At 40.7% G+C, this 19,000-nt stretch overlaps 1 protein-coding gene across 1 annotated transcript in view; it reads left to right on the top strand.

Moving 5' to 3' along the window:
- The first annotated feature begins 4,604 nt into the window (after positions 1–4,604).
- The window catches only part of LOC143003397 (transmembrane protein 132C), an 85,154-nt gene continuing 70,758 nt past the window's right edge, over positions 4,605–19,000 (top strand). The window contains 1 exon segment of the mRNA XM_076154014.1: positions 4,605–5,524. Within this exon segment, the coding sequence (XP_076010129.1) occupies positions 4,605–5,524 (920 nt within the window).

The raw sequence follows: 19,000 nt of genomic DNA, 5'->3' as shown, positions 1-19,000 counted from the left end.
ATTCCGTGAAACAAAGAAAGAAATAGCCAACTGGAAGCCAAATGCCTCAAAAATGTCATTTTCATAACCTGAAATGTGCAGACATAGTTTATAGTTCTCTCTTAAAGTCCACATTAATATACAGAATGAACAAGACATTTTACCAAAGGAGCTTCCCTGGGTATTTGTAGGTTGCTGCTTATTTCATTTAAATTTTTATCAACATGACAGCCAAACTGCCAGCTAAACTCAGAAAGGACAATTAAACTGAGATCTCATCAGGAAGAGCTCCTGACAGCATGAAGAAAGAAAAAAAAAAGCCTCAACAGCATTTTTACTTAAAAAACGGAGATGTCTCCTTATTTTATTAAGATGAGAGAGAAGTTGATCCACATTCCAAGATTCATCTGGCTCAGCATAATGTGTGCAAACCTTTTACACTTTAATGCCATACAATTGGGGAATTCAATTAAACATGATGTGGCCCGTTAAGTGTATGCTGAAATAGTATTTCTTTCTCAGTTGGATTATCATCATTTTGCTTTTGTGTCCGAGTTTGAGCAAGTTCAATGACGGAAGCCTTTCCTGAATGTGTTGGTTCTCTTTTTAGAGGAGGGATCATTACCAAATATAGCATTCCATACAGGGATACAACTTTATTTCTTGACTGCTTGTGTTTGTCTACCTGTGAATCTGTCTTGTGGCAATATCTATGTAAATATCTAGTTGCATAAAGCCAAAATTATGTATCATAATTCCACAGTGTTGGCGAACTGCAAAGTGGTGACGGTTTGAATAATTCCAGAACGATTATTTTATTGAGCATGGGTGCCTAAAGCAATATTCTCTTAGGGGCCTCAGATATGCTATAATTATACCCCTGCTGTGTAGGAGACAAAGAGCATAATATAGGATACTGGGGTTTGAAGATACTGTAGCTTCTTTGTACTGTTTTTCAATTTTGCGATCTAGAACAAAGGAGGGACCCATTCCTCCTTTAATACGGTCATGCGTTATTTTGTTTTATTAATTCCCCTCCATAACACCGGCGTGCTGACTCTGATTATGCTGGATTTGGGTTTGGAGATTTCCAGGCTCTGTTTGGTTTGAGAAGGGATTATTGTCCATATTATAAATTCAGTGTCAGTTTTCAGGCAGCGGTTCTAGACACGGTTTCCATGCATACGCTGATGCCAGGTGGAGAGATTTTATATACTGTCGCCACTGCAGAATACGTAATTTGCCTTGCTGTGGGCTTTAAATGTGCTGTAGATGTAAAAAAGACAGCATTTTGACATTTTTAAGGTGACATTTTATGCTTTTCTAATTATTAGAGTGCAATGTATCAAGGACTACGGTATGTGTTTAAACTCTGTCAAAGTCACAAAGCCTATGGTTCATCCCAGAATAAATACATCTTTCAAGACAAAACCACAGGTCCTGAACTCCCTTGAAAGCTTAAGTTTGATTTGCCCTTTTCTGGTGATGTTAGCATGTAACATTACCTTCCTTTATAAACGGTTACAACATCCTCAAAGTAAAAGGCTAGGAAGCACATGTTTGGCCTGTATCCACCACATTTAAGTCCAATCAGATCAGCCCTAAAATAATGATCGTATTCACTCGGTGTACACAGCAGTGCTGCAGAAATGAGACTAGAATTGGGGTCGGTGTGTTTTTGAATGTTAAAGCAATGCAAATGTTTCTTAAAATAAGATGGTATTTGTATTGTGTACAGTATGTTTCCACTTTAATGTCACCAAAGGGCAATTGAGATGTTCTAGCAAACAATGGTGCATACTTTCTGATGAATGTAGGCATAGAGTCCTATAGGGTGTGATGCACATAGCTCTATTACATTGGGTTCTGGTCGGTCCTAAGGGACTCCGCTGAGTCACTGGGCCATCCAGCATCAATTTGAACCCTGTTTATTATTGATTCTCAAAGCCCATAAGCAATTATTATTTGTCCTGCTGCTTGGCACACTAATAGTTTACTGCATAAAAGACCAAGATCTTAATTTATATTGGATTTTCCATTTTCTGTCCCATTTCCTCCTTTCCACTAGAATAGCTACTCATTTCATTAAGAGATGGCTGCTCTTTTGGATTTCATTTGTACACAAAATAATCACCTTGTTGGTTTGTATAAATAGAGAATGGAACAGTGTCTTTGTAAGGTTAAGCTTGAACTCTTCTTGAACAAGGCTGTTTCACCTGACTACTACATTTTTTTATTAAATGTTAAATTTAAGTGAAATAAGTATTTTCATTGCAAAGCTCTATGCTGTAGAGGCTGAACACCTGATTATTTTTGTCTGGTTCTTTTTCAGCTTGCTGGTACTAAATATGATCAGAGCAGCAATGCATGATTCGTCAAAATCATCCAACATTTCAGAACAATAATGGTGCTGCAGGTGTTCCTGAATGGATTATTCGGTTAATATAAACATATGCTGGTGTTATTAACTTTTAGACTATTTGTCAGCTGTTTCTGTAGCTGTGTGATGCTCCAGATCCCTGGAAATCTTGACTCAATGCATTAATGAGGAGAGGGCAGGAGTCTAAGGCTGCAGTCATTTTATGTTATCATAATTAAGTCCTTTATTATGTCAACCGTGAAGAGAAATCTCATTTTTAACTGAGAGTAAGGCACTCACGTTTATGGAGTGAGCACTTTGTCTTCACTTTATTTCAGACATCAGAGCCCAGACTCGGGAGTGGAAATATTAGCACCCAGGGACCAGGCGATGGCTTTGTTCCTAACTGTTCTGCTCTGGACTATCAAGCCTTTTGTTTGTCAGCGATGTAACGTCAGGTATAGAACAATGCCTCTTGCCAGCAAATGGCACAGAGCTCCTGCTTATTCAGGAAGAATACAAATGCGCTGTTGCTCAGATGTCTGCTTTTCCTGTTGCAAAGACAGACTCTGTTTACTCAGACGCCGCTAACTGATGCTCTAAGTAGAACTGGTGCCCCAACTGCCGTATAAGCCTCTGTCCGTAACCATAGTGCTCTTAGTGTGACGGCTCTGAGGTCAAGAGATGTGCCATGACTCACAAACCCTTGTCTGATTTGTAAATTGTCAGTTCATTGATTTACAAGAATGTTCAGCGAAAATAAATTCTCTGGCGGCTAGCAAGAAAATGGGAGTGTTCTTTGTGAGTGTAATCACACAGCAGATTACTCCTCAGAAGAAGGTCAAAGCCCACTCTCAATGTGATTAAAATCTCCTTTTTTTTATATTCATGCTGTGCAATTCCTCATCCAGATCAGTCTTTACTTCTGAACATTATAGGCGGACAGCAGATAGCAACAGATGTCGAATCATAGCAGGAAAAGTGCATGTTTATTCTTTCGCCGCTGATCTGACGTGTTGGTCAAGATTTCCCAGCAAGCCATGCGCGCTACCAGAGCCCTGATTCACTGAAATAATTTTCAACCATGTTTGATGTGATTATATAAGAGATTCAGGTGCTTTTTTTGCTATGACATAAGGAAATATCCTCTGAGACAACCAGAACCTTCCACAGGCGGCAGATTAGTGTTGTCTTAAGCTGTGTTCGGACAGGATTAGTTTTCAGGACACACAGCATCTCGGTAATTATTACATTACATATTCTTATCGCATCAAAACAGCCCCAAAACACAATGCAGAAGTCTGAAATGTCTCCGTTTACAGCAGAGGACTCCAACTCAGTCCATCAAGGACCGCCATCCAGCAGGTTTTCTATCCTGCCATTAAATAAATTGTCTAAAGGAACGATAGTGGTCCTTCTACGACTGGGTCGGAGAGCGCTGTTGTACCGCCTTCCCCTAAAATTCCACTTGAGGTAGAGCAATGACAAATTACTGAATGTGGGTTACGCAGAATTCCTCAAGTGCCTCCATTCTTCAGTGAAACCAAAGGAATAATACCAGGATTCATGGACTTGTCAATTTGCACTTGTGTGACTGCACTTTTACTGCTTTTACAGAAGGTTAAAGGCGGATAAAGGATTTACCTACAGTTCCAGGGGTTAGGAACACATTAAGGAGTGGAGGTTCATTCAAATGGTTAATTCTATCCAATAAAGCCAATTCTTTCTGTAGCAGAGTCATGTTGGCGGGCGCCGGTGTAATAAAGAGGCAAAACAACATTAGATATTCTGCAAAGTCTACCAGATAGAATATAAGAAAACTAAGTAAACAGTTTATACTGAATAAAATGATTCACATAATTCACCCTCTCATCAGCTTTATAATTGACCTTTATCGGACCATTATATTTAAAGATAATACTACTCGATTAGCCATTGGTGAACAGATCCCAGTTGAATATAAAGAGAAAATCTCTGTATTACTCCAAACTGCTGTCAATCAACACTGGCTTCCCGTTTTGCTTATAAGTGAATCTGGAGGACTTTTCCAACCTGTATTCCCTGTATTAGGGGATATGGGAGTCAGGGGTCAAGTTCTGCAGCCACAATTCACAACTGGACAGCCATATTCATACAAAACCAAGGTAGAAGTACAACATTTTGGTGGCAAATTCAGGTCGTAAAAGTCCTCCAAGACGCTCCACTACACTATACATAGAATATTAAGAGGAAAATGTACGCGTATGAGTAAATAACAAATGACCCCATGGTGAACTTTTCCTTCTCTTGTCTTGCAGTAGCTGACTGTCGAGTCTTAGAGGGACTGCAGAGATACTCCTCCATCCCCACATACCTGCCTGTCAACTACCAGGTGCTTAATGCTGACTTGGCGTTCTTCCTGAAGGAGGCCAACCAGGACTTCATGAGGAACTCTAGCCTGATGTCACGGACAGAGTCCTTCTTCATCTACCAGGCCCGTGGTTTGCCTTCAGTCAACGCCAGCTACGGGCCTCTGTCCGTGGAACAGCCGGTCCCTTTAGAGCTTCTACAGACCCCTGGGACTTTTCCTGCATCTTCTATTTTCACTTTCAACTGGAAGGTGCAGACCTTCATCATGAACACCAGAATTAACCTGGCCAAGCCCAAAGTCCAGGTTTTGTTCTATGTCGCGGGCAGGGACTGGGACGACTACAGCACCATTGACAAGTTGCCCTGCGTTCACATGTTTGCTTTCCACGAGACCCAGGAGGTGCGTGGTAGCTGCCAGCTGAAGGGGGAGCTGGGGCTGTGCGTGGCCGAATTAGAGCCCCTGGCCAGCTGGTTCAGCCCGCCCAGCGTAGTGCCGGGACGCCAGAGGAACCTGGAGGTGTCTGAGGGCACCGCTGTAGAGCTCTACTACATGCTGCAGTCCACAGAATCAGGGGAGTGTCCCTCAGAGGAGGCACGGAAAGACCACTTCATCCGTTCAGACCAGGAGGGACTGTTTGGTTCTTACACCTCCACCCCTCTGAGGAGGATCGGCGGTGTGAGGCTCTACCAGAACCCCACTCCACCCCCACTGGCTGAACACAGGCTGGATAATAACTTTATGGTTATGGTGCCAGCCGTACCCATTAGACAGAGGGAAACAGTCTCAGCTTTTATCACCGAGTCAGCGTACTCTCCTGTGGCAATGTTTACTCTCAGGTAAGAATGTGTTTGTTCTTCTGTTTCTATGCAAAGAGTCGAGCTGCAGTCTTTTACTGTCCTGACAGTGGAATTCTCTGGCCGGTGCATAATGCCTTCTCAGACTTACCATAAATCTTCATTACCGCTGAGTTTTTCAGTGAGTTAAGACTTTGTTGCATTGTTATTCTTAATGGAAAAATACACTATAATGCTTTCTTATAAAATTAGGCTGTGAAATGCTCACCGTGACTCGTATTAAGTAGATCTTTAAATGGCTAAATATGCACCAAGGTTCCAAGTTCTGATTTTATAGCTTTTGTAGTTGCAAGGCTTAAAATGTAGAAGTCGGTCATAAATCATTTATATTTTAACATCCAAAAATATTGATATTCTAACCAACAACTGGAATGACCAAGCCTTCATTGTTTTGAAAAAAACAAAGGTAAAACTGGTTTAGTGTCTCATTACAGTGAGTGGAGACAGACAAAGTGATTTGGGAAATTAACATGAAATGCAAATGAGGAAGTCATTAATTAGAATACACGTCCATTAGTGTAATGACTGAAGCTGATCTTAATCACGCCGCCGAGAACATTCATAAACTGGAGGAGATGCTGCAAGGAGGGGTCAAGCCAATCCGTCAAACCTCTGTGGAGGAAAGCTGCTGTGTGGTTTCTGCTCAGTCGAGGTGAAAAACACAGAAACGGAGAAGAAAATGCGACATATTTCTGTTTCTTGTACGAAGGAAAATATCTACCACGACATCGCAGCTCTTACATTTGTCACATCCAGGCCTCCAAATATGGGCGACCTGGATGCCGTTTTAACCCCAAACGGAGTTTGTACATTTTTGAACACAAATTATTCAACCAATAACAAAATGGAAACAAGTCCAGTATGTGTTTTTACCTTTCACTGTGCCAACTGGTTTTAAACAGGCAGAGAAAAATAGCACTTACAGGTTTCAAAGTGTCCAAAGTAAGTGAAATCTAAAATTCAGGATGTCCTGGTATTATAGGACACATCAAAAAAGATGAATCATAAAGTGGATAAAAATGGTTAATGGTGAAAAAAAGATTTCAAGTGAGGGAAATGTGAAGGAAGACTTAGAATCCATCCTGAAAGGTAGCATTTGTGCATTTAGTCCAGTCTGACTGTTCCCATTAATGTCCTCAATATCAGGGTTCCTCATGGTCCCAAGTTGGAATTCTTCATCAAAGTCAAGAATCCAAAGTTGTCGCCTCCATCATAAGAAGGCAAAAATATCCTGAATTTAAAAAAAAGCCCCCCCCGTGGTCTCAGTCAGTCTCTCTAAATCAGGGCATCACATCTCATCTCCCTAAGAGATGATTCACAGTGTTTCTGCACAGGTTTCTACTAGAAAATAAACTGGCTCAAAGTGAATAGAAACACAATAAGTGGAAAGTTTCAACAAGCCAAATAAATGTCTTGCCAGACTCCTGTCCATCCTGTGCCGCATTTAATTACCTGCTTGTTGTCCTGGATTGATAAGGCGCTGAAAACTTTCATTTTCTAACTGCAGAAACTTAGAATGACTTCTTTCATCAGTCAAATGAGCAGGCCTGGCTGGGGCCTCAGAGGCGACGCTTGCGGTGTTTTTATTTGGCACGGCGGCACATGGCAGCCGCAGGTTGGGCCATCTGAGAGTGGCAGATATGGAAAGGCCTCTGTGTGGTCTGAGGTGATAAGGCTGTCCTCACACACGCATTCGTTAGGACGCTTAATCACTGGAGCGGGAAGACTTTGATCTCTATATTCACAACATCATTATCATCTGTGTACTACACACCTCTGTGACAGCCATTGTTGGCCGTGCAGCCGCGTACGTGGGGCGAGCTTATGATCCTGTCAAACAACCTTTTCTTACCATAGCCGGGAATGTTTATTAGCGCTTCAGTTTGGCACATTTCATAACAACAGCCAAAGCCAAATCCTTCATATTCCTTTTCCCGTTGAATGCTGATAAACATTGCATTGTGCTCATACCTGCTTCCTGTGTGCACCTGAAAGGAAAAGGCAACAATTTAAAGAAAAGTTTCAGCGAGTGCCTCAGTAGGTCTTTCCTCTTATTCTACTCAGTTTTTGGCATTCTGTCATCAATTATAGTGACAGGCACATGCTTTGATTGATACTGTGCCATTAAAGCTAATTTCTCATATTTTAATAGCCTCAATTAATTTACCTCATTTGTATTAATAGGTTATGTGAGCCAGAGACGAAAAGGATTTGGTGTTAGTTTGGTTTTTATTTATTTATTTCCTGCTTCCAAGAAGTGTTTGGTTTACATACACACAGGCTACATTTACATGCTTGATGCCCAATTGTGACTTATTTCTTCTCTTCATTTTTGATAACCTCTTTCCAGTGTTTCTAAGTGGGGTTGTCAGCGATACACAGTTTTGACCTGAAACGAGCCACAGGGCACAATGGACACAAATGAGAGTGAAATGATAAAACAAGCTGTCACATTCCAAAGTTCTGCAATAACAAAATTATATGAGATGAGGGAGACGCATTAGAGCACTTTTTGCATCTTGGGTGCATGTAGCAGCGATTGAAAGTAGATGAGTTTCAAATTTTACGACTGGAGAGTTGGAATGTAAAAGAAATGTGTGTGTTTGCCACATATCTGATGATACGTATGAGATTGTCTCGTGTCTCAGAACGGATGAGAGAACATCTTCCCTTTGCCTTGTGCTTTTCTTTATTGATCACGTGTTCACAATGCCTGCACGATATGTGTCACATGTGAGCAAGAAATCCGAATTGGGTCCTGAGTCGCTGTGAGATACCATCAGGATATTTCTGTATTTTCTCTTCTTCCTCATTTCATACGTCATCATCCACCGGGGAGAAATGAAATGACTTGGATGTGAACTAAAAGAGAGAGTGTATTCCCTCGAAGCAGATGATTGTGGTTATACTTAAGCTCATAATGGTGACTTATGAATTACTGGTGATACATATAACAGGATGGGTCGTTAGAGTGTGGTGCTACTGTATGAGATGATGCAGTATGAGATGTGAAGCCTTCCAATATAAGAGTGAAATGAGATCGTCATCAAATGTTTACAATGGGCTTTTATTTAAATTCAAAGAAGCAAAGTATTTGTTTACCGTACTATACTAAATGAACTGTGCTGAAAATAATACAGCGTCTGGAAACACACTGATTATCCTTAGACCTCCATTCCCTCCAGCTGTGATTGCTCACTAACAGAAAACCGTTTTGGCGAGTTGTTTGTCTGTGAAGAGTTTAATCCGTTTTTCTGAACTTGTTTGGGGAAATGTTGATTTACAGCCTTATGATTGCAAATTGCAAAATTCCAGACCAGACATCCCAAGCATATTTCCATTAAATACTATGCAACACCTTATGGGAATTGTTATAAAAGGGCGCCATATTTTTAACTCATGATATTGACAAGTGCATTGGATATTGTCAAGATTTGATTTGTTGTCATTTACCCTTGGAACATGTTTATGTTAGCATGTAACACAGTAGACTTTATTTGCACACCCTCCATGTCCTGTATGAGTCCTCCTAATCCTCCTCCTCCTAGTGAGCCAGTGTTTGTCGCAGTCTGTGGTGCGATCAGGTCATGTCTGATGCAGCTGGCCAATCAGAACACAGCAGGCTTTTCACACCTTAAAGAGACTATACCCTAAAAAACACATGTTTTCACTCAGTGTGCAGTGGGAGGAAATTAGTATTGGATCATCAGTGTTTGTTTTGCACATTTAAATGTGACCACTAAATCCCAAATGAGGGAATGGGAACCTGAACAATTCCATCTATTGGAAATTTGTCAATTTTTTAAATCAAGTCCTATTAATACAACAATGTGACGCCACTACACAATCGGTTAACTGCATGCACCTGTTCATTGCTTTTCTGACAAAATTAGAAGTTTATCGTGCAAAGTCTCAAGGCAGCCAAACAATCCTAGCATGCCGTGGCTCTAACTCCTAAAGAGGCTGGAGCGTGGTGAATAACCAGCAGGAGGACTGCAGTATCAGCAGGTGGAGGCCCGGGTGGACTTCAATAATAGCCAATCATATCAGCTCCTCTTATTGCCGTTAAAGCAGCAGAAAATTTAATGGGCTGGGAAAAGAGTCCAGGCCACAGCTTCTCTGTGGAGAGAATCATTCTGCAGACTCCGTGTCCGTAAAGCGTAAACTTCAAATGTGAATTCACACAACCGCTATGAGCTCACACAGACTATCCTGCCTGTGCGTTTGTATTTGGAAAATAAATCTATGCAGTCAGACTGCAGCTCATAACAAAACAAAAAGGGAAATATTTCTCCACCTGGAATGCACATATTATTTCTGCTGCTGTATGATGATGAAGTGAAAGACCTCTTCATCACACAGATTCTGTGTTAGTCATATTAATAATGTGTAGTAATGAAGGTCAATGAGCTCTTGAATGTGAACTAGTTGAAATATGTAGCTTAGTGTGCAAAGAGGCAAACCTCAACATGCATTATGTAATGTTAGAAAGGTCAATGACAAGTGCAACTTATCAGCAAAATGATTTCTTGCCACCTGATCCTCATAAACACAGGAAAACCTTCAAATCCTTCACTTAGAGCCAAGAATCGACCAAACAAACACAAGCACAGAAAATGTAACCTCAAACAAATGGCAAAGTCTTCAATTAGTGTGCATTTCTGTATTTGTTGAATTCTAATCGGACGCGTCCTGTTTGGGGTTTTTAGATGTAATAGCATGACATCATACCTCAGAGCTGGCTGGTCCACATCATTACATCACATATCAGATCATTTTTATGACTTCAAAACCGCAAAGGCATTTCTGCACAATCTGCAAAAACCCTCGCCACTGCAACTGAAGCAAAGACTCGGAGAGAGGGCGGTTACAATTTTAAGGCCGTTAAACTTAATATGCAAATAATGTATAAGCTGAAGTCATTAGCATAATGTGTTTTCTGGTATCACTGTGTGAGTAATTTACTTTACTACATGCCATTTGATAATTCATTGTCGTATCCAAGCAGTAGATGGTTTATATGCTAATGGAATGCGATGGAAAGTAGTGATTTCAAAAGGGTATTTCCTCTGCCATAGTCTCCAGTGGTGGAGCGGAAATCGACCTATTTCTTGTCACGGTGCAAAGCTGCGGCACTGCATGCACCACCACATGTGTCATTACATGTGCGTCACCCTCCCTGTCTGGGATCAGCCAGGGTTTTAATAAAGCGTAAATGGGTTTTTGTAACACCACATTTAATAAGGACAGGAATTCCGTGTCGTGAACAGAAATTCAGAGGAAAACGTTCTCCGCCTGCCGTAGAAAAAGAGGGCTTCAACACTAATCATCAATAATCCGTCCATGTATGTACACACTCCCACACACACTTAACTGAGAGAGTTAGGTGTGCAGTTGAGTTCAATATTTATTGTGCTGCTTCCTGTGCGAGTCACTGATGCGCTTCACACGATGATTTAATAATAATAATTTACACTTTTTTTATTCAAACCAACCCAAAACTGGAAAGCTTCCAGGTTTAGTTATCTAAAATATCAGTCTTTTGTTTCTTTGGATGAAACGGGACGTACTGTTCAAATGCTTTGCAGCGACACAAAATGCTTTGTTATTCGGGAGCATAGAGGTCATTTTTTATTAGATATGACAGATGTTTTGTATACTTTCTGTGCGTTGATGTAGCGCTACTCCTCATACTCTTCCCCAGCTGCTTTGTGTGTGTTTAGCTTGAAGTATTTATACAACCCTAAGTGTCAGGCTGTATGTGTGTGTCTGTGTGCACCTACATGGCTGTTTGCGTGTTGATCTGATGCACGTGCGAAACCGTGCAAACTCCGTTGGCTTTCTGAGTGTCGTTTAATGTTTAATCACTTGCCCCCCTGCAGAGAACATTCGTCTGACCGTTTGTTTGCCCCCAGACTCAAATGAAACTGTCAATGTGTGTGTGTTAGTGTTGAGTGGGAGTGCCATGTTCTCCACACACGGTGAATACAAATATATACTGTTTGAGTGACTGTAATGGAATCAATTTGTCCCGTCTTTAAAAGGCAGTGTGCCTCAGTGAACAAATTATGTACCGTTACGCTTCATTATTTGAGCTGATGGACACAGCCACTAATGTATGCGCGATGTAATAGCTTATAATGTCAGCAGGTGTAGAATAGAACGGAATAGAATAGAAACCATAACAAACCAAGCTTTTTTACCGTACCTACGATACTAATTATGATTCATAAATGTTATATTAGCAGTACAATAGAGGAGCATTTTCTGAGAGGTCATATTTTGCGCCTTTGATCTCATCTTACAAACCTTTTCTGGGGCATTCTCGATGTTTTTGTCACGCTTCTCAGCTTCTGGCTGCTATGGTTTGGGAAGTAATTTGAAAGAATAACCTCAGACACATGAACCACGGCAGCCCCGGAGGGACAGCTGTCACAGTAAGGTATATCTTAAATGTGACTATGATAATGTGGGGAAATGTGTGAATGAGGTCAAATCTGGTCAAATGTGCCACTAAGTATTGGAGAGTTGTTAAGTGCATTGCGGTTTGTTTACGCCTCCATTCTGAGCGGCAACTTGCTGAGGTCGGCGCGCAGATTCCCTGCAGCCATGCTGTAAATCCATTTGGTGTTACAGACATTTTTTTAAAGAGTTTTATAGTTCTTTAGTTTTTGTTAGTGAAACTCATCGTTAAATGTGCCGACGGCAGAAGCAGATAATGTGTTCTTATATTGGCGTCCAATCAATCCCCAAAGAAAAGAAGCTTGAATCGCAGCTGTGAGTTGTATAGGGTTGAAAGGTCACCCACCTTTTCCTCCGTTCACAAGATTACCATGAAGTTAGTCCACGTGAAAATCAATGCTGTTGGATATAAGGAATGTGCCAGGCTACAGTGCTAGTTAACATAAAGGTCAAGGGCTGAGGACGCTGCACCAAATTTAAACTCTTATAAGCATTCAAAGACCAGAGGGGATGTTTATCTTATGGTGGTACCAATATAATATTTACAATCATAGCGTGACATGACCTTGAAATGACCTTGACACCAAAGGTAACTATGCCTCTTTCTTTCGATGTATATGTGCTTTCACGTTCTTCCAACCGCATCTTACACTTTCCACTTCACTTAGAATTTTCTGTTGTTGTAGGAAAGTATTGGGGAGTCATTTATTATTAGGGCCAGATAGGTAGGTAGGTGTGTGTTAGAACGGCATGTGTGTTAGAACTGCATGTAATAAGGCCTGTGTAATGTTATAATGTTTTTTGTTTGGTTAAAGTTCAGGCTTTTTTTTATCATTAAGAATTATTATTTTTAATATGTTCATATTGATATGTTTGCTGTCAAATATAGCTTTGTCCGTCCCGGGACGTATGCACAATGCTACAATTAAGATGTTTAAATACACATATGGCTTTTTCCCTGTTAACTTAACTTGCAGAGTTGCAGTACAGAAGTTGAGAACATCTAAATCTACATCTTTAGGCAGACAGGCAAGCGCTCTCTGCTGTTGACTGCTGTAGAAGCTCAAACCTGCTGAAGCTTTGAGCCGCTTACTATACTTCAAAGAGTTTCCATCAATAATGGAATTAAACAGACAACTTTTCAGGTTGAATAATGGGCTATAATGCCTTCGTTTATTTACAAGGTAGAAAGTCATCTTTTTGCGTATATAAGCTCACAACAGAATCAAGTCTGTGGTCAAATACTCGTATCCAATTCATTATAGTGCAATCTTGTATAAAACCCATCATCAGCGGCTATAAACAGGCACTGAATCAGCAACTGTCTGGGCTCTTGTGCAGGGGCGACTACGTGATGAAAGACTCAGAAAATGCCTTGTCATGTATTGGCGGTCATTGAGGCCATAAGCCATTTTCCTAAAACAGATTCTCCATCTGAGAGTGGGCGAAAGAACTATTCCAGTGAGCAGATATAGATGATTAAATGTGTCTAATAGGACTTTAAACACGCATTAAATAAATCCTGTCCCCGAGTCGGTGTGATTAATATCTTTGTGGATTGTTGATTTAGCTTAAACGAGCGTTCAGTTAGATTTGGAACTTGCATTTTATTGCCTTTGCCTTCCCAATACAAATGGTGGCTTCTTTCTGTTGAAGCGGCAACAAATTCCGTCATTTTGGTGATTCCAAACATCCCATGTGCGATGCTACATGTTCCTTTTAAACATAATACAAGGTCGGTTGATATGTATGCAGAAATGATTCAGCGGCTACGCACAGTGTCAAACCCCACCATGTCTCACTGCCAGCTTTTGTCCTATTAGCTATTGCTTCATTTTTATTATCTTGCAGATTGGATCACTGGCTCATCTGTGTGCCCCCTGTGAGCAGATGACCGAGATGCTGTTAACAAACACCATTGGCAAAATAAGGACACAGAGTGTGTGACAGTCCCGTGATAAAGCAGAGCAGAGCGGCGCAAGGCTCCCATATCTAGCCCCGCCTTAACCACACGGCTCCACAGGGGGTCTTATCATCTGCCTGGGCTCCTGCTATTCCGTGCTCTCTCATTGAAAATAATACTGTGCCCCAGGAATAGTGTTCGTATAGAATTAGAGCAGCACACAGCTATACTCTTTGTACACCGGTTCCATGGAAAGTGTTTATTTTACCTCCACATTCAGAGACAGGGATGTAGAAGATGGGAACAAAGGTTTAACTGCTGTATGTGACTATTTATGAACTTAATAGGTGCAATCAGCGTGTCACCTGCATATGATGCATGGAGACATGCAGCTTTTATGGGAATGATTCAATCACTTTGGCAGCACCATTTTTCCTGATTTTATTTATTTATTTACACTCCCATATTCTGAAAAATGCTCCAAGCCACTTCTGTTTCATTTCCGACAACGTTTAAATACTTCAACTTTAATCAGCTGACTCTAAGTCTAACTCTTATTGGACCAACACAATTTTTTGAGGAATAGATTCAGGCCTTTTTTTGTTTTACTCATGGTTATTTTTTTTATTATTTAGTTCCGAACTCGTGTTTCAAAACTGCAGTGTTTAGCTCAGTCTTAGACTTAGTTACTTAGCAAAGAGTAACCACCTGCATAGTAACATCATACCATACCAACAATAACAACATAGCAACCTTAGACATCATAAACCCCCAATCCAGTCTGATTCCGAGTTTACCTTTTTCTCTGTTACTTTGGTGTCTGTTTGAGCTACTCGGCACATTTGTAACCACCAGACTCGCAGATTGAATAACTTAAGCATACCAATTGAATGTTGATGAACATTGGAAAACTCACACCTCACATTCAAATGCCCTGCTTCAATTTAATAGGGGTCAATCTCTTGCTGCCGATGAATGCTTTGACAAGAACAGAGCCTCAGCGATCATAATACATCTTCCTATTCCACATTATACATGCAGTGCTAATTATTTCTTTGCAGAAAGGCTGAATTAAATTACAATAATTCAAGTGTGTCTGTTATACAGTGGTAATTAATGGGTCATCAGATTCAATCCCTAGTCTTTTACTTATCTTTTGCCCCTCACACTTTAATTCCCTCCCAACCATAAACATGATCAAAGCGCCTTACTCATAATTAATTGCAGTCTCTAAGTAAGACCCATGTGCTTAGTGTTCACAATTAATTTTGCATCGTTTGTTCAGGGAGTCTTCCAGGCTAATAAATAGTCGTCCATCCCATAGGCCTGGTTCCAAGTATTGTCATGCGAGGTCTGATGCCTGTTATTACCGCTGACCTGTCTCAGAAGCATTTCTTGTTCTCATTCCATCCTCGTCCTTGTCCATTTTCCACCATAGCTTCTTGATCCTGGTCCTTAGGTGTGGTTAACTGTTCAATATATAGGAGGTACCTATTGATCTAGTAGTGTGTTGATAGAGCAGGGAGAGATTGAGAACAGGTTGTGTGTGGCGCAGAGGTGAGATACTGGCCCTCTGCCGTAGATGAAGACCTGGGTTTGTCCAGTGGTAACCTCCGGCTTGCCCTTGCATCCTAGAAGCTTTGGGAATTTTTCCAAAATTGGGAGAAGAAACAGAACAGATAATAAATGAATTCTGAATGAAGAGATTTGCTACCATGTTAATGCGTCTGCAGCCCCCACCTGCCTCTAAGGCAGAGTAGAACTCTGGTGGAACTCTGGTGCAACTTTTTTGAAATACACAAAAATGGTCCATCACTCTGTGGTATTGTTGATCCCCCTAGAAATATAGTGTGTCGTAAATAGCTCCACGGCTCGAATGTCAGCGATGATTCACTTCAACTTTGATTATCTGGCTCAGCTTCAGAGCATAATCCAGGAGACCTTGAATGGTGCTCACTTATTAGCAGGCAGGAATTGTAGGCGGTATGATTTAATGGTGTTCCTTCGAGGAAAGCAGGAGAATAAAGAAATATTTCCATATTTCCATGGATTTTAATTGTCTCTTTAAACCTTGTAATTGGCACTGTTATGGGTTGCATTATGTCTTCCCCGACATGATTGGTCACTTTCTCTCTGTCAGCGGGTAATTATCACAGTAAGTTTCATTATTTGTATCATAATAAGCAAATTAAAAGTGAAGATGCTTTGTTTGGGGATTTGCAAGGGCTCTCTCACGGATGCATACTGATATTGAGGTAGAAAAGACACTCAAATTCTTTCTGTCAATGTTTGCCAGCTATAAATACAGTTAAAAATATTGCATGGAATGGATTTGAATTCATTGGCTATACAACCAAGTTTTTTCACCTCCTTAGATACCTTTTTATCAGCACCTTACAGTCTCTCTTTTGGGACAACTCATTTAAAACTGGGACTTTGTATCGTGACGTAAAGGAAACTAGACCAACGACAGGCAATTTAATTGTTGAAGAACAGCTGCTGGTCTGCTGCAGTATATCTGACCAAAACTTAAAATGTAGTTGATTGTTTGCCATCCATCTGCTTGTCAAAAAAGAAAAAAAAGAGCTACATTATAAATAGTGTTGCCAAAAAGTGGCCTCAGGGTCCATTTTCAATGTATACAAATGTTTGAAGTCTGTTTCTTTTGATGGCACAACACCTGATTTGTTTTCTTTGCAAATGTTTGTCTTGGCGGGAACATATAGAGATTTTTCAGAGGAAAAGGACCAATCAAAAGCAAAAGTTTCAGGCAGGTCACATTGGAGGATTGCATCAACCCCAAATTAGCTTGAAAAGAGAAATCTCTCTAGTTGCAAGTTTGAATTTTCCTTGCCATGGCTGTCTTCTTGTTTGAGTTTGACTTACTGATGTGGCCTTTCAAGACGCGTAATAGTGTGTGATGTGTGAAAAACCCAAGGACACAAAATCTGCTGGGACCCACGTAATCATTGTCTGCTCTATTTCTCTATTGATTCTGAAAGGACTGCACTGGAAGTCCAGCCAAAGGCAAAGAGGGATGCATTCCATTTATTTTGCCCGCTTTAACCTCACTGTGTTGATAACTTCCATTTTGGTGACCATAAGAGAAGCATATTGCAGATTTTGTCAACAGATGTGCATGACTCATTTAGTTGTTATTAGCTCGGTCACCACCTGTATGCTGTTTAGGGGTCATGAACCTCTCTAAGCCTGTTCCCATACTCAGGGTGGTTTCCTGCATTTTACACATAATCTGTCATGATTCTAATGACCTGAGTGCAAAAACCATGTCTGAAGTGAATCCAAATGTTGGATTTGCTGTCTTCATCCCTGCGTTGTGTGTCAACTACTGTACATGTGTATATGTGGCTGGCTGTATGCCAGCTCAAACCTGCATCAATCAATGGATTCCTGCAGTGCCTATTATAGCGCTACACAATAGGCACTGGCAGCTCTTTCTTTTGGCTACTGGGCAGCTGTGTGCAGTGACGTCCATATCATGATGGTTGTATTATGTTTTATTCAAGGCCCAGATAAGTGGTGAAAAAGCTAGGGATGGATAGAGATCCAGCTAATGCATGGAAAGATTATAAGGATTGTTTAGTCTCCAAGGTATTATTTCCTCCACCGCAGAATCAATCATGACCAATGTTCCAAAAGTGTACTTCACTCTGTACTAAATGTTTTCCTCTTGTGTGAAAGAAAAGCTCTGAAACATAAGGGCCTACGTTTTCTAATAATACACTTGCTTAATCTCAGATTCTCTGTAGATTATGTGCTGTCCTGCCAATAATTTTGTAGGAATGGGGTTAGGGCTACTCTTTGTATCACAGGAAATGAATTATTTTGTATGCATGTAACAATGTGCCTAAGGAGAACCTGACACAATGCAGACAGGATCCAGAATACATGAACACGTTTTAATGCACAATGTAAATGCAAACTCTCACCTCAGATGTTATTATCCAGATAAACTATTTTAATACAGAGGTTAGGTTTTAATGCATGGTATAAAGGAGGGCTTTCACACATACAATTATGTTGTTATTGGTTCATCTTCAATATGTAGAGAGTAACATTTTTAAAGAAGTAATTAACAAGTTCCTCTTTGCTTGCAAATTAGACACTGCCAAGACTGATATGGCTATTATGCCGGGCATATGCTTCTAGGAGCACACACAGTGTCCTTATGGACTTTATATTGAAAACCATCTATCACGATGAGTGGAATCTTAAGTTGTGAATTTCCAAACTTTAATTCTTAATTGCAAATGTTTGCGAAGCAAACGATGGGAAATGTGTCCATCTGCTTGTGTGAAATACATCATCTTCTCTTATTATCTTATGTGAAGTGTGTTGCTTCGACAAACCATTTTCACATTCAATCACAGCCCAGATGGAAATGGAACAGGGCTTTGCATCATCAAAATGCAGCTCCCTCCTTTATATTTCCTCCTTTTCCTCCTATAATAATCTTTGGGAGAAACTGTTATTAACCTGAGGAGACCCTATTCTCGTAAAAAGAATATGGGGATGGAACGTGAAATGACTTAAAGATTAGATTGTTTGCCAGGAAGTCGCAGTGGCATAATGGAATATTTGGCTTGCATTTACAGTATGGGCCTTTGGGTTCCTGATTCAATGACCGATTTGATGGAGATGATGTACGTCACCTTGATTGAATCATAACGTGATAATACTAACATGCACTCCGACTACAAAAACACATTATTATTCCAGTTCTTTTGTCTGCTGGAGGGGTCTTCTATTCAGTATTTTCTGCTCGTCTCATTCTCACCCTCACACCTTGGGATTTAACCACTCAGAAGCTGAACTCTGGTATTTTACTGCATTTCCAAATATGGTCATGCTATTCAACCGGCTGGCATTTCCAAAGGTCACAACCTTTTCTCATTCATTTGTTGCCTTGGATGTCAATGTTTCTGTGTTCAACATGAGTTTTTCCGGGGTGGATGTCAGAGGTCTCGGCCTTGTTAGGGCTGCAGAGGGAGCTGATCGGAGCGCTTCCAATCGATGCTCAGCAGGCCTCCTGTGATCTTTACTGCCCGTCACTTCCTCCCTGATCTCCCTGG

Source organism: Genypterus blacodes, unplaced genomic scaffold, assembly GCF_046128005.1.
Source record: "Genypterus blacodes isolate CSIRO-AG114 ecotype Tasmania unplaced genomic scaffold, CSIRO-AGI_Gbla_v1 ptg000061l_1, whole genome shotgun sequence".
Taxonomy (NCBI): domain Eukaryota; kingdom Metazoa; phylum Chordata; class Actinopteri; order Ophidiiformes; family Ophidiidae; genus Genypterus; species Genypterus blacodes.
Note: the sequence above shows the minus strand (reverse complement) of the source record. Positions and strands in the feature narration are given on the sequence as shown.